The 16,120-nt window shown below is 42.9% G+C and overlaps 1 protein-coding gene across 7 annotated transcripts in view; it reads right to left on the reverse strand.

Moving 5' to 3' along the window:
- Positions 1–16,120, reverse strand: part of ano1a (anoctamin 1, calcium activated chloride channel a) — a 113,682-nt gene that overhangs the window by 93,621 nt on the left and 3,941 nt on the right. For 3 of the 7 annotated variants that reach the window (XM_086026909.1, XM_086026910.1, XM_086026908.1), the window contains exon 2: positions 5,528–5,667. The exons of 2 other annotated variants lie outside the window; for them this stretch is intronic. In XM_086026909.1, coding sequence (XP_085883035.1) covers positions 5,528–5,617 — 90 coding nt within the window. In that variant the 5' untranslated portion in view covers positions 5,618–5,667. Of the gene's footprint in view, positions 1–5,527; positions 5,668–8,751; positions 8,931–16,120 lie in introns of those variants that run through there. 2 more of the 7 variants (XM_086026906.1, XM_086026907.1) reach the window with 2 other exon arrangements.

Genomic DNA, 16,120 nt, shown 5'->3' on the forward strand with positions numbered 1-16,120 from the left:
TCAGAGAACGTCACTACCGAAACGGTCACTACCGAAACGTTTCGGTAGTGACATAATGGTTTTGGTAGTGACAATATAATGTTTCTTTTTGAATAAAGTAAGTTTTAAATAATATAATACATAGATGTCCAGTTTGCACATGTATTTCATCATGTCCTTTTAATCAAAGTGAGATGTGAATTCACATGGACTGATAAACTGCCTGTGAATCTCGTGTGGGTTGGTCAACTCATGTCAAGAATGTGAAGTGATTGATCAGAAAATCAAATTGGTATTTTTATTTACCGGTATTTATTTTTCCTTTCATTTCTGATAGGCCCTTGAGTACCGTAGGCCCTTGGGCTGCAGCTCTCACAATCTCATTGGTAAAGATGGGTCTGATCATATATGACATCCTTATATGAAAAGAATATGTCTAACAGACATACAGTTAAAAACTATTAAGCTTATGCGAAACATGTACGGAAAATAATTTGCCATACTCTTTCCTTATATATCACATGTATAATTTTTACTTGTTTCATACATAATTGCATGAATTAATTGTTTATGAAAAGAATGGGAAAGTGGACACTTTCGGGATTAAATCATATATGAGATTTACAAGCACAACACATAACAAATTATCATTGGCATTTCTGTTACTTTTAAGTTTTTCTTAAATTCCTTTTACATGGGACAAGTCATAAAAATAGTGATTTGAGCCAAATCAAGTTAGCAATGACATCGCCAACACTGCGTTTTTGACAAAAGTAGAGTGACATCAACTACCAGCAACAAATTCTTTGTGTGTTTGTTTTAACATACTTGGCCAATTAAAGTGATTCTGATTCTGGTAACTAATGTTTGATGAATAACAGTGACTGTAAATGGTACAATCTGCAGCGGCATTGTACATTTTAAGTGGCAGTTTTGCACCATGATTTCAGAGCTGGGTACAAAGGTGGTGATGGACCAGTCCGCCTATCCGCCTATGACTGACGCCCATTTTGTAGGCCATAAACGATAGACAGGAAACTTTAAAAAATACTCTGACTAAGCATAGGCGGCAGCCCATTTTTTCCCATCTACGTAATCATCTATTTTTGCATCCCCTGGTCTCTAGATCTACCCTGTGATTGACCGGTGACCAGTTCAGGGTATAGTCCCCCTTTTGCCAAGATAGGTTTTGTTCTGCACAAGATAAGCTGTTTGGAAAATGGTTTCATGGATTTATTTTTATTTCATATTTTGCTGCCCCTAGCCACTATGATGTAACACATTCTGACCCAGATTCTTTCTGAGAATGTCAAGAATGTTTTTGCAGCAAATACGTCCACTATTTCAAAACTGCTACATATTTGGGTTGAAAAAAGAAATAATCACTTGTCACACTCAAGTAGGGTATTTTTTAAATATAATTCAGAATCAACTAAACAATGTTGGTGCAAAAAAAATGATGGAAAAGAGTGGGAGAATGAAAAGAGGAAGACAGCAACACAGTGCCATGAATCCGAATGTATGTGCCACACAACCGACAGAATAGTTTTTGTGATGTGCAAAATGCATCAGTGTCGATGCTTGTCTCACTCAGCCTTTACAGAAGACATGAGGCTTGTCACCATGCCCAAGGGGTAGAGAATGCAGCCTGTCACCCTATTGCTCCCTTGGTTATGGAAAACTGCCCAGCTACAAAGTCCCATGACTAATAGTGTGTGCTAGCTGTATTGTATGTTATGATGGGTTGAATCCAGGGACTAAAATTGTATATACTTGCCCATGCCAATCTGGGCCTTAATCTTTATATAATGTTATTACTGTATCACAGATGACTGCATATGAATGATCTATTAAACCTTCACTGTTTGACGAATTATTTACAGAATATGAGATAAATCATAATCACAACTCACATTAAATGGCTATTTGTGCTGTGTGGGAGTCCTCCAAGTTATCAACTTATTTCCATATTTCAGAAACATGCATGTTAGGTTAGGTTAATTGGTGACGAAATTGCTGGTTGGCGTGAATGTCAATGATACCTTGCCTCTTGCCCAAAGTGAGCCGATACGGCTGTAGCTTACCAGTGACCCTAACAAAATACAGCCCATTAACATGAGTTCATCGTAAATGCAGTACAGTATTTTGACGTTGATAAAAGCAGATATTTTGGTTGGTATGTGCATCTATTACGGTTCGTAAGATATAGCATATCGCTGACGTTGGCCCAAATCCCCGTCCCTCCAAATTCGTCATTTTTCAGGAGACCCCCAAAATGGAGTTTGTTCAACCATTAGCATTGCATCTTGAAAGAGAGAAAGCCATTTTCAACACTTCAGATTGGTCAATGTGTAGAAAATAACACTCACGCGTGTAGATTGATCAATAGCATAGAATTTTGAAAAAATATTAAATTCACCAAAACGTGACTTATGAGGTTATGGCCCAACCCCAGCGATATACAGTATGTGTTACACCTCACAGTTGCAACTGCACAGAGCTCAATACATGAGGCCCAGTTCATACCACTTGCACCTAGAGCTATAGCTGTCAAATATTTTGGTATTCGGATATCCTACTGAAATTTCAAATCTAATAATCAGGTATTCAAATAAAAATGTAATATATCGTCGTTGCCCTGTGAAAAAACACTTATGCCCAATTTTGGAAAGTTTTTTTTAATTTTCGCATTATTGCGATGTCTGTAATGTGGAAACACCATTCACGTCAAAATGAGAAAATTTAAAAAAATGGACATACTGTAAGTGTGTTTCACAGGACAGTGATGATATATATATATTTCTTGGTTTTAAGTACTGAAGACAAAAAAAAAAACATTTCCATAAGTGTTAATAATGAACGTCCAACTGGTTTTCATTTTTAGATATTCAAAATTTTATACTATGAGGTCGCTGATGATGTAGAGGTACACTCGCCTGCGTTGTGTGCGAGCAGCGTGAGATCGGTTCCCACTCAGTGACTGTGTCTGTGTGTGTGCCCTGCGACTGGTTGGCACCAGTTCAGGGTGTAGTCTACCTTTCGCCCATACTCAGATAGGCTCCAGCACCTCCCCACGACCCCGTACTGGATATGCGGTGTGGAAGACGACACAAGACACACACATTCTATACTTAAATTTAAACTGCATAGCAGCACACTATTTCCTCCCAAGAACCATTAGTGAGATTTTAGACAAATCATTTTGCCAGCCTAAACAGCATATTTGAGTAAGCCTCCCGATTTGTTAAAAACTGATCAGTTGGAACAGCAACTGTGTCAGCATCAAAGTTTGCCGAGAAATTCGTCGACTGCCTTTGAGAAGTAATCCGATGGCTATATGGAGCGGCTGTAGCAGTCCCTAATGGACCTTCCACTGTAACAGGCACCGTAAAAAAACATTGTCAGAGTAATTAAGTTATTTTCAGCGCCGCCTTAATTGCCGATTGAACATTATGTCAGGACGTCATAGTGTTGTTGAAGTCGGCCGCAAGAGTTTGTGACAGAAAATTGCTACATACACAGACATGTCAAGTCAGCCGTTATGCCGTCACACGCTGCCAGGAACAACTTCAAAAGAAAAGTGTATTTAGTCCATATATTTTTTGGTAAGGTAAGGTTTACTTTGAAGTTGGCCTTCTTACCGTGTTCGCTGTGTGTTACTGTCATGCATACCATAAAAAAATGTTGCTGTGGTTATCTTAACTTACTGAGATTTTTTTTTTAATTGAGGTACCCGAAATACTTGAGAATTTGTTTCGTCACCACTTGCGCCTGCCACAATGGCCAGATTTATATCTACATTTGGTGAGTTGTTTGCAAACCTTGGCTGTTGGAGAGTTGGCTGTCCAGAAGACCTGCCATTCCTCACCAACCATCAATTATCCCTGTCTGCAAGGGTCCTCAGCTTCTCGTTGACACTGAGTTTACTGGACCCACACACAACCAGCCTGGTAGGCAACACGCCCGATGTGTTGGAGCAAAGCTGCTTTGGGTGGTGGGATTGACTCATAAGGCATCTGCTGTCAATGTCAAGCCTGGCCTCAAAATCACAGTAGCAGCTATGCTAGATCTGTCATACATTAGGATATTCTCCAGTTCTCCAGAATCTCTAGGTCACAATCCTGTGGGAGAGTAAATACCCAGTTTGGAGAATACAGGCGAGGCCACTGGACATGTCTCATGTCTGCCAAGCAGTTTTCTTACCTTTGTTGTAGAAGGCTAACTCAGTGATCACCCTGTAAAGGTATGAAAGAATAGCATGCCTTTCTTTGACTGTCTCCTGGCCAACATACTGAAATACGGCATGCACACCAATCCAGCAAGGGCTCTTATCTTGCCCAAATGCAACCCACATCTACTGTAGTCCAGTCTCTTGGAGACTGGTGAAGACAAGTAGCGCTAAAATGAGAACATCTATGTAATTTGTGAGTGGTGCCCAATACGTCTGTTTGTTTTACTCATTTGCTAGCGATATCAACGATATTAGCAATATTAGCGTTACGCGACGGAGATCCTAGCTTGTGCATGTCTTGTTTTATGTTTATAAAGTCAGCCAATCTAACAAACGATGTGCTGCCAACTGTACTGCTTTATTAAACTTCTCTATGTCAACTACTGCATCTCACATAGAACAACAGAACATATCACTCACCCATAATATGAGCCAATCACATGTGTGTGCACTTCAGGGACCACTCGGAATACAAACTCAAAGAATTACAATGCATTTAATCTTAGCGTTACGCGACGGAGACAACTTGCCTTCACCGTCTCCGAGGGGTTGATTTGCCCCGGCATGGTCCAAAGTGGCCCTGCAGCCCGGTACTGCGGAAAAAGAATGCTCCGCCCACTCTGTGCTGATACCTACGTTCCGCCCCTCTCCTCCAACTTTCCACTGTAAATGTTCCTCCACCTGGAAGGAGCACAGAACTGATCCCTGCATGCGCACATCTCACCACTGTTCTTTTGCCCTCCTGTATGTCCTGTGCTATTCTAATTCTGCCTCTACAGACTTCCTCATGCACTACCACAGTTCCTCTCGGTACACTGACACAATGCAGCTCGTTCTAACCTTCTATGTACTTCTCCATCAAGAATTAAACCATATTGTTACTCACAAATAATCACTTGTGTCCTGATTCGAGCATCCACTACGCTTTCCCAAAACCTAATTGTGTGGTTCATTAACTTTATTCCTCTATAGTGTCCCACAGCACTGAACATCACACTTGGCTTATTGTTTTGTTGCATTCTATTGCAGTTGTTGTTGGTGTTGTTGTTGTTGTTTTTATGAATGTCAAACGGAAAGAAAAATTACATTTTGTGCAACTGAATTTTTTGAAATCAATTTCTTAAAACGGAAATTGTTAGTTTTCAAGGATACATTATACATATGCACATTATTCATTATATATATATATATATATATATATATATATATATATATATATATATATATATATATATATATATATATACATTAGTTAATCACTCTTAACACCGGGGTATAGTTTCCTATTCATATAAAAAGACAGACGTAGTTTCCTACTATGGAGTTGTCATTCCGGGCCTTGGTGTTGCCCATATCAAGGTTCATCTCCTCACTAGGAACTGGCGAATAGTTGTCACTCCTCCGCATAATGCAGAGCTCCTCAACTTTGGGGCTGACAGTCCTCAGTGTAGGAGAACCTTAAAAAGGTACAAAGAGATGGATTTAAAATCAATGTATGAGTGAAACAAATCTTTTCAGTTTTATTATACATACAGAATTGTTTTTAGACTAGTCACCGCTGTCCCTTGAAGCAATTACATCTTAGATGAATGTCTCAAAGTAAGAGCAAGACAATAGTAACAAATATGGCTCCAATAATACACAGAAAACTTCCTCTCCCCCGATTCCTTATTCAAAACATCAGCTAGTGACACTGGACTCAAATTCCAACACGAACGCAGAGACCCCGCATCGACCTACCTCCTACAACTCACTCCAGTGTGGCCACAAGAAAGACAGTCTGCCTTTGTTCAGGAGAACTGCTTTATTTCAATAGGATCAATGCTGATAAAGGATATTAACATGCCATTGGGGAGTCATTTTCAGAACCCTCTCTACTGAATCCACATGTAAATTAGACAACTCTCCAGGACTGGCGAAGTAAATTGGGAGGGGGAATCGAAAACACGTCTCCTACTTACTTTTCAGTGATCCGCACAGGAGCATGGAACAAGTACAACTGCATGGAAAAAGAAACTTTCCAAAATGCTCTCATTCAATAATGCGCATGCCTTTCTTATGAACATTTGTTATGTTGTTTTTCTTTTCATTGTAACAGATTACACCCAACAACACACGCAAATTTCTCTTGCTCTCCTCCACCTGCTTCAAACGCAAGCTACAGGAAGACCCAGAAATTAAAAGGTCCCACTCTGCATTCGGAGACTAGAAGCAACAACACCCCAGTTGTCCCCAGGATGGGACAAAGGGCAAGACACCTTTCTCTCTTTCAGTAAACAAAACTGTTTACCTTTCTGATGAACACATGCTGATAATTAGCTTAGCATGTCTTCGGCAGACATTTGCCAACACCTTTTGATCTCTTTTCATTCAGACCACAAGAATACACAAAGACGCACTCCTCTCTGGGTTCAGGATTAAGGGTAAGAATTGCCACATTCCAAGACAGGACAGACATCAGACACTAAAAAAGAGATTAACCTGCCCATGGGGAGCCATTTGGGAACCCCCTTTTCAATGTACACATTCAGCAGCTCACTCGTCCAAACGGAGTGTGGAGAAGAACGTCCCCATGCTCGCATCCACTGTCCAGCTAAATTGCCCAAAACATAAGTTGAGTTCATGAATATTGCCATGTTTCTTTTACATGATTGTACAATGTCTTATATGCTTCCATGTGGTTTGTCAAATGAAATACACGGAGTCCTCATTTTACGGACGAATTCCGTTCCTGCACTTGCGATGTAACACGAATTTCCACGTATGTCGGATTTCACCGTAAAAGTCAAAATGTATGTCAAAATACTTTGTATAAAAAAATGAAAATACATTAAAATAAAAAGCATAAGATGCTGTACTTAGCATTACTTAGTAGAGGCGAAAAAGGCAAAGATACTGCCGGCGCGCAAACAGGCATGATCGAGACACTCTGCGCATGCTCATTGCTCAACCGCAAGAAATGCTGGTATTTGTAGCACAGGAAGTGCTTGTATGCAGAATTGCGTTGTTTGGCACGAAACCCATCGCAAATACATAAACCAAGGTAAACAAGCTCAGAGATTTTTAGAACCTTGTTTGTGTAAAGCATGCTTGTTGTGTTGGGTTCATTATAAAAGACCACCGCTCACTTCAGTAGTATTATCACAAAGCTGCTTTCTTTATTTCCCTTTTCAACAACACCACACTCACTCGCCTCGGCTGCCCTCTAGAGTAGGTTCCATACGTGTAATACCACTGATTACACCACCTCCTCCTTACTGAAGCTATGTTGACCCTTAGCTGTAAACAACACATAGTTTTAAATTAACTTTTACTCATTTGCTTTGTAATAATTCAATAACATTGTTTTCCTGCTTTTTTTTTTCTTATCTTAACACACCTGGGCAAATAACATCTTCTGTAAAACATTTTAAACCGTTTTCAAGGCATATTCAAAACAGTAACTCAACATCCATAATACAGTTATGCATAACATTTACAGATCCGGTCTTTTTGGTTTTATAACCTCGCTACCTGATCTGGTTCGAACAACACTTTGTGTATGCTGTACTCCTGGCTCTGAAACCCTCTCTGTAGGAGTATCATCCATTTTCTGGCCCAGTTGTGTTTCAGTCTGAGTCTCTAATATTGGCATCGGAACAAGATGGCTACTGTTCCTTCTGACTGTTCCTTGTGGTCCCTTGACGACATAGGACCGGGGTGCTAGGTGGGCAGATGTCACTGTACCTTGTGCTTTTGCATCGGTAATCCAAACAGGGTGGTTGTAGGAAGACCTTCCAACATTGATTCAACGTAAATGTTAGTGTCCTCCATAAGATCTGTGTCAGTGTGAGTAATACTGTTCATAATCGGAAAGCGTGAAAGTGTATCAGCAGTAGTGATACTTTTGCCAGGGATGTGCTCTATAGTGTATGAGTACTTCATTAGACACATACGAAACCGCTGTATTCGTGGCAGAAGCGCATCCAATGCTTGTCGTCCCAGAAGACTCACCAATGGCTTGTGGTCAGTTTCCATTTCAAAATGTAGACCAAGGATGAAATCATTGAACCTCTCACAAGCCCAGGTGAGAGCCAATGCTTCTTTTTCCAGCTGGGCGTATCACTGCTCTGTAAGTGTCAATGACCTGGATGCATAAGCAACAGGTGACCACACCTCTCCCTCTCTCTGGAGCAAGACTGCCCCCAGCCCATATGAGGAGTCATCTGCGGAGACTTTCTGTTGCTTATTTGGGTCATACAGCTGTAGCACAGGGGCAGAGGACACTTCCTGTTTGAGATTATGAAAGGCTTTTTGTTGGTCATGTCCCCAGTGCCACATGTTTTTGGTTGAAAGCAAGTCTCTCAATGCTTTATCCTTTTCAGAAAAGTTTGGAATGAACATTCCAAGTTGATTCACCACTCCAAGGAAGCTCCTCAATTCACTCACGTTGCTTGGCTCTTTCATGTCCTGAACTGCCTTAGTTTTGTCCGGATCGGGGCTCAAACCGTCTGCTGAAACAATGAATCCAAGGAATTTGACTTGTCTTTTGCCAAACTCACATTTTGACATTTTCAGCGTATCGCCCGCTTTCTCCGTCCGCTTCAGAACAGCATGCAACCTTTCGTCGTGCAGCTCCATGGTGGATCCCCAAGCAAGGATGTCGTCCATGTGGCAGACGACCCCCTCAAGGCCCGCTGTAACGTCTGTTACCATCATGTTTTGGAAATGTTCAGGCGCACTAGAAATACAAAATGGCAGACGGTTGAAGTGGTATCTACCAAATTCTGTCATGAAAGTGGTGAGGAGGGCTGACTCTTTAGACAGTGGCACTTGCCAAAAGCCCATATTTGCATCAAGCTTTGTAAAGAACTGAGCACCTATGAGCATGCCGTTCGGTCTACGGAGGGAAGCACATATCTCTCGCGACACACCGACTCGTTTAGAGGAGTCAGGTCCACACAGCACTTTTTCCTCGTCCTTTTTAGGTGCGACAACTTTGCAACAGCACCAATCTGTTGGCTCCTCAACACGACTAATAACTCCCAGCGTCTCCATCCGATCCAGTTCCTTGACTTTGCCCATGAGTGGAAGCGGAACACGTCTAGGAACCTTAAGTGAATAGGGCTTTGCATCAGTCTTCAGTTTTATTGTGTATGGTTTCTGAACCAGTCCAAGTCCATCACACAACTTGGAATACACTTTTCTCACTGTTTCATGATCTATAGAGTCAACTCTGGCGATCAGTTTCAATCTCACAGTTCTGCTCAGTAGCGCCAGACGCAGGTTTTTGACCACGTAGATTCTCTCAAAAGTCCCACTACAAGCCTATCTCTTAGAAGGTCATCGTGAAGTGCACCATATTCACAGTTTTCAGCTAGGGCATAGAGTGCTGTTATGAACGAGTCCACTGGCTCTGATGGCAGTTGTACTCGTTTGTTAAATTTTGCCCGTTTATAAATCACATTCTTCTTTGGGACAAAATGTCTGTCAAAAGCCGTTTTGACTGCATCATAAAGCTGCCGCTGCTCGTCCGTTAGCGTTAGCCCTCGTAGCACGTCGTCAGCCTCATCCCCCATGCAATACACCAGCGTGTTCACTTGATTCACATCTGAGGAGTTGTTCAGGTTACTTGCCAGTCCAAAACGCTCAAACCATCTTATGCACTTCCCCCACTCCTGGGGTTTCGAGAAGTCGAAAGGTTCCGGTAGTTTTATGGTGAAGGTCGCCGCTGGGCTAGCTGCCGCCATTACAGGAGCTGCTGGCGCGTCCACTTGGCCACCTGCTGCCGTTGAAGCTGCCGCTCGAGCTTGCTCGGTCATAGCCACTAGCCGGTTGCAAAGCTGACTCTTACCTCCTCAAAACACACCAACTTCTGACACCATGTTGTGTTGGGTTCGTTTTAAAAGGAAGACCACCGCTCACTTCAGTAGTGTTATCACGAAGCTGCTTTCTTTATTTCCCTTTTCAACAACACCACACTCACTCGCCTTGGCTGCCCTCTAGAGGTTCCATACGTGTAATACCACTGATTACACCACAACGCTGACTCAGAATTCCATTTCGTAACGTTAGGATTTATTCACAACGTCTGCACTGTAAGAATGAAGGCGGCCAACAGCCACTCTAAACGGGCCCAGTTGTATGCCAGAAGCAGGGGGGCAACGTGTTCCTGCCCAAAACCCGGATCGGGAGGAAAACAAACCTGAACAATGGTTCCTACTTCCTAACCTAGTTGTAGAGCTCACTCTACAACAGAGATGCAGCACAAAAGGCACAGCACATTCATGTGGCGAGTGACATGAATATCAAGTGTTTTATTGACAGTTGAAAGTAACAAGCGGAAATGACGTCCATTTGAGTCATGACGCCGTGTGTCGCCGTACACAGTGGGTTATTCAAATGCCGGAGCAACTCTGTCCGCTCAATCATCTAAACGGGATAGTCAGATTTTTCAGAAATCGGAATTTTGAGTCTAATCCGAATATTGACTGCATGTAAACGTAGTCACTATGGTGCTGGGGACAAAATGGAGAAGGAGGAGGCACGGGCAAAGTCGAAACGTCGTTATACGAGGACTGCCTGTATCTACTAAAATGGTAGGCGGGATACACCCCGAACTTGAATGCCACCCAATCGCAGGGCACACAGAGAAAAACACATTCACACTCACAATCACACCTAGGGGCAATTTGGAGTGTCCAACCTACTATGCATGTTTTTGGAATGTGGGAAGAAACCCGAAGAAAACCCACACAGGCACAGAGAGAACATGCAAACTCCACACAGGAAGGGCGGGCCCGGATTCCCATACAAATACATTGTCAGCGTAATTAAGCTATATTTTTAGCTCTTTTAATTGCCGATTGAACATTATTTCAGGATGTCATAGTGTTGTTGAAGTCGGTAGCAAGAGTTTGTGACGGCCAACAGCCTCGTACAGAGTTTGAAAGACAAGTAAAGTCAAGTCAAATTTATTTATATAGCCCTTAATCACAGGAAAGTCTCAAAGGTCAAGTCAAGTCAGCCATTGCGCAGGGACATGCTGCCAGGAACTACTTCTAAATAAAAGCGTACCTAGGCATTGATGTCCGTATATTATTTGTTAGGGTAGGGTTTATTTTGAAGTTGGCCTTCTTGCCTCATTGACAGTTTGTTACTGTCATGCATACCATAAACAATTGTTGCTGTGGTTAGACTGATTTCTTCTAGGCATTCTACAGTGTACAATAAATAAGCGGATACCCGAAGCATAAAAAATGCCTTGAGTATTTTTTTTATTCGAGTTACCCAAATTACTTGAGGATTTGTTTCAGCCCTTGATGTGATTTTATAGAGGGACTTAACCCAAAAATGTGTTTTTCCAAGAATATGTTCTATGCAGGCCCACTAGTTGAAACAAGGCATTCTGATTAATATTGCGTTTGTGGAATAAGAGTTAATCCAACCATTTTTGTCCATCTCATGGGGCTCAGGTACAATCAACGCTCACCTGTTTTCTGAAGCTGAGCCATGATTGGTCGTTATCTGAGTCCTGAGCAACTGTGATGTCATTTTCAGTCGAAAAGAAGTTACAAAATGGCCCCCTCGTGAGATGGCTAAAAACTGGTGGATTTTGCTGCTTGACTCATATTCCACAAACGCAATATTAATCAGAATACCGTGTTTCAACTAGTGAGCCTGCATAGAACATCCATCCATCCATTATCTTATACCGCTTATCCTCACAAGGTTCGCGGGGCGTGCTGGAGTCTATCCCAGCTGTCTTCGGGCAGTGGGCGGGGGACACCCTGAATTGGTTGCCAGCCAATCGCAAGGCACACAGAGAGAAACATCCGCACTCACAATCACACCTAGGGGCAATTTAGAGAGTCCAATCAACTTACCACGCATGTTTTTGGAATGTGGGAGGAAACCGGAGAACCCAGAGAAAACCCACGCAGGCGCGGGGAGAACATGCAAACTCCACACAGGGAGGCCAGAGCCGGGATCGAACCCACAACCTATGAACTGTGAAGCGGACGTGCTTGCATAGAACATATTCTTGAAAAAAAAAAATTTGGGTTGACTTCTGCTCAGGGGCGTTACCAGAAGGGGGACAGGGTGGTCAGTGCCCACCCACGGACACACTCTGCCCACCCAAAGAAAACTGGATGTAGTTCTGAGAAATGGGAAATAAAAAATCAAAATCAAATTAACTTTTACTTGTTTAGCCTAATTCATAACAACAAGTTATCTCAATTAAGGAGAAAACAAAACACGTTTTACGGTGCAGTAGCCCTACGCTGGATTTCAACCTACTTTTTTGCCCCCCCAGGTAATGCCATCCCACACCTGGCATCCTGGTAACACCACTGCTTCCGCTTTAAGGTTTTGTTACTTACTCACAAAATAATGCATGACTTATCTTTGTACATTCCCATCTTGACAATTTAGTGGTACCAAATTTTCCATCCTATAATCTACTTCTCCAACATGTCTTTTTTGAGCTAAAAAGAAGTCAGCGGGTTGTAGGACATTTTCTACTTAGACTACAGTACTCTGAAATGCCCTAATCAGGAAATCAGAGTGGCTACCTCAGTAGAAATGTTTAAATATGGACTTAAGATTTATTTTTACACTTTTGCATTTACAGCTCGTTAACTACATGTAGGTCTGTTTTACTGCTGCTTCTCCTCTCTCCTCACCACTCCTCCCCTGCTTGAAGTGGGGGCTATATGGCAATGACTGAATCTGTGGCTGTTGCTGTATGGATTCTGCACCGACTAAACGGGTTATGTGGTGGACCACTTTCCTGAAGGCATTGCAATGGAGAACAGGTGCTTCATTTCATTAAATGGACTCATGTGCTGTTTTAGCTACCATTGTATACACCGTACATATTTATGTGATAAATATTACCCACTCTCCATCTATTATATATTATAGCCCGGTCATCATGGGAAGGGGATCCCTTGACCTCTAGTCCCTACTCAAGGTTTATTATTTATTTTTTCCCAAATAAGGTTTTGGGTTTTTCCTTGCCCAGTTGAGGGGTTTAGATCAGGCGATCTTGCTAATGTGAAGGTCTTTGAGACTCTTGTGATTAAGGGACATACAATTCAACTTCACTTCTTCACAATCTTTCCTATCCCCTTTGTAAATTAACTGTGTATTATACAGTGATGTTGTAAGGGGAAGAAAAGTGAAGATTCTAAAGGCCCATGACTGACAAGAGAGAAAAATAATGTTTTCAATTTGCGTCATTAAAGTGGTGAGGTGGCGGCACGGTGGATGACTGGTTAGCACAGCCGCCTTACAGTACAGAGGCCCAGGGTTTGAATCCGGACTCAAGCCTTCATGTGTGGCGTTTGCATGTTCTACCCGTGCCTGCGTGGGTTTTCTCCAGGTACTCCGGTTTCTTCCCACATTTCAAACACTAAATTGTCCCTAGGTGTTATTGTGAGTGTGAATGATTGTTTGTCGATGTGTACCCTGTGATTGACTGGCAACCAGCTCATCGTGTACTCTGCCTACTACCCGAAGACAATTGGGATTGGCTCCAGCACGTCCGCGACCATCGTGAGGATAAGCGGTTTGGATAATGGATGGATGGATGAAGTCATGTCATGTCATCTTCCAAACCGCTTATCCTATACAGGGTCGCGGGGAATTGCTGGAGCCTATCCCAGCCGTCAATGGGCGAAGGCAGACTACACCCCGAACTGGTCGCCAGCCAGTCGCAGGGCACACATAGACACTGTCACTGAGCGGGAATCGATCCCACGCTGTCCGCACACAACTCAGGCGTGTGTACCACTACACTATCAGTGGACGGATGGATGAAGTGGTGACGCCAAAAGTGATATTTCATACAGGATGCCTGTTGTGAGTTTTGTTTGTTTATTCTAGGCTACCATACTCTCAGACGTCATTGTGACGTAGCAGGAAGTATGTGACGAGCTCGAGAAATAGCGCAAACTTGTTATGTGTTGTCACTGCACTGAAGCTGAATAAAGCTTGTGGTGAAAACCAACAACACGGCACTCCCTTCACGTGACATGGTGTCAGAAGTGGGATCATGTCGGAGCAAAAAAGAAACGACGGAGCGAAAACGATAAGGATGGCGAAGTTTGGTCCACCAGAGTCGTTTTGCCGAGCCAGCGTAGTGGCCGGTATGGAGGCAGCGGTTTTCACGATTCCGCATCGCGTCGAAACTCGACCGGGAGACCGAACATTTAGTAGGTTACGGAACCAGCCAAAGCTGATACGTTCCCGGCCAACCGTGTACAGTCCAGGAGGGAAAGTCACATGTGTTGGGAAGTTCATTGCCACCACTATGTTCAAAAAGCAGAAATACAAATACTGGATAACTGTCATTAAGGGACCATTTGCTAGCAATTTGTTAAGCAAGACTGTAGCAAAACGAATGGTTTTGTTCATAAGACTCAATGAAATAAATACTGACCAAACAGAAGATCTGTTTGGAGAAATAGGTCTGCTGAATTGCGAGACTGTAAGGATAGAATTAATGAGCAATGCAGTGCCTTACAGCATCAGCACACCACGTAGAGTCCCTTTTCCCCTTCTGCCGATGGTAGAAAAGGAGATAAAGCGCATGATAAACCTTGGAGTAATCGCAGAGGTCACAGAACCTACTGACTGGTGTGCGCCAATGGTCCCAGCACCAAAACGCAACAAAGACGAAATCAGAGTGTGAATTGATTTTAAACGTTTGAACAAGGGGGTAAAGCGAGAGCGCTACATCCTGCCAACAATTGATGACATAACACCTAAGCTAGCTGGGGCTAAAGTTTTCTCTACGTTAGATGCCTAAATGGGTTTTGGCAAATCCCGTTAGACTCTAGCTGCTGGAAATCAACCACATTTCTAATCCCAATGGGACGATTCTGTTTCAAGCGCTTACCATTTGGGATAACATCAGCGCTGGACATCTTTGAACGATTGATGAGCACTCTACTGAAAAACCTTGATGGAGTAGGCGTAGTTATGGACGATATTCTAGTCTTTGGATCGAGTGTGGAGGAACACAACCGACGCTTGGATGCAGTGTTACAGACTATAAAAGCGTCAGGTCTCAAGATCAACCGAGCAAAGTGTCACTTCAGAAAGACTGAGCTGCATTTCTTTGGACACATTATTAGTCGGGATGGTGTGAAGCCGGATAGTAGCAAGGTGGAGGCCATAACAAAAATGCCAAGTCCCAAAAATGTAGAGCAACTTCGACAGGTACTCGGGCTGATAAATTATGTTGGGAAATTCCTACCAGGCTTGTCCACGATACTGCACCCAATTACCAGCCTGCTCAAAAAGGAGAGTGCATGGATCTGGGAGGAACCTCAACAGCACGTGTTTGTCACGGTCAAAGCGATGTTTGGAAAAGAGACCTGCCCTAAGCTACTATGACCCAGGACAGCCAACAGTGGTCAGCGCGGACACAAGCAGCTATGGCCTGGGGGCCGTGTTACTACAGGAAAATGAAGGTGAGCTGCGGCCAATTGCCTTCTGTTCCCGTACCCTCACCGATGCGGAGAAGAGGTATGCGCAAATCGAGAAGGAGTGTTTGGCATCCATTTGGGCCTGTGAACGCTTTGTCAGGTATATACAAGGCATGGGTTGTGTTGGGTTGCAAACCGACCACAAGCCATTAGTGCCACTGATAAATACATATGATCTAGACAAAGCTCCAATACGGTACCAAAGATTGTTGATGCACCTCATGAGATTTAATGTTATTGCTGAACATGTTCCTGGCAAACAGCTGGCAGTAGCAGATGCCTTATCAAGACACCTGATGAAGGAAGTTGACAAGTCGGATATGGATAACCAGGTTAAAGCCCATGTAAATGTCATGGCAAAGAGCCAGCCCATCAAGTCAGCGAAACTTGAGGAAATACGTGGAGCTACTCAAATTGATTCGGAACTGAAAAA

This window comes from Filicampus tigris, chromosome 3, assembly GCF_054856515.1.
Source record: "Filicampus tigris isolate MCC_2025a chromosome 3, RoL_Ftig_1.0, whole genome shotgun sequence".
Classification (NCBI taxonomy): Eukaryota; Metazoa; Chordata; class Actinopteri; order Syngnathiformes; family Syngnathidae; genus Filicampus; species Filicampus tigris.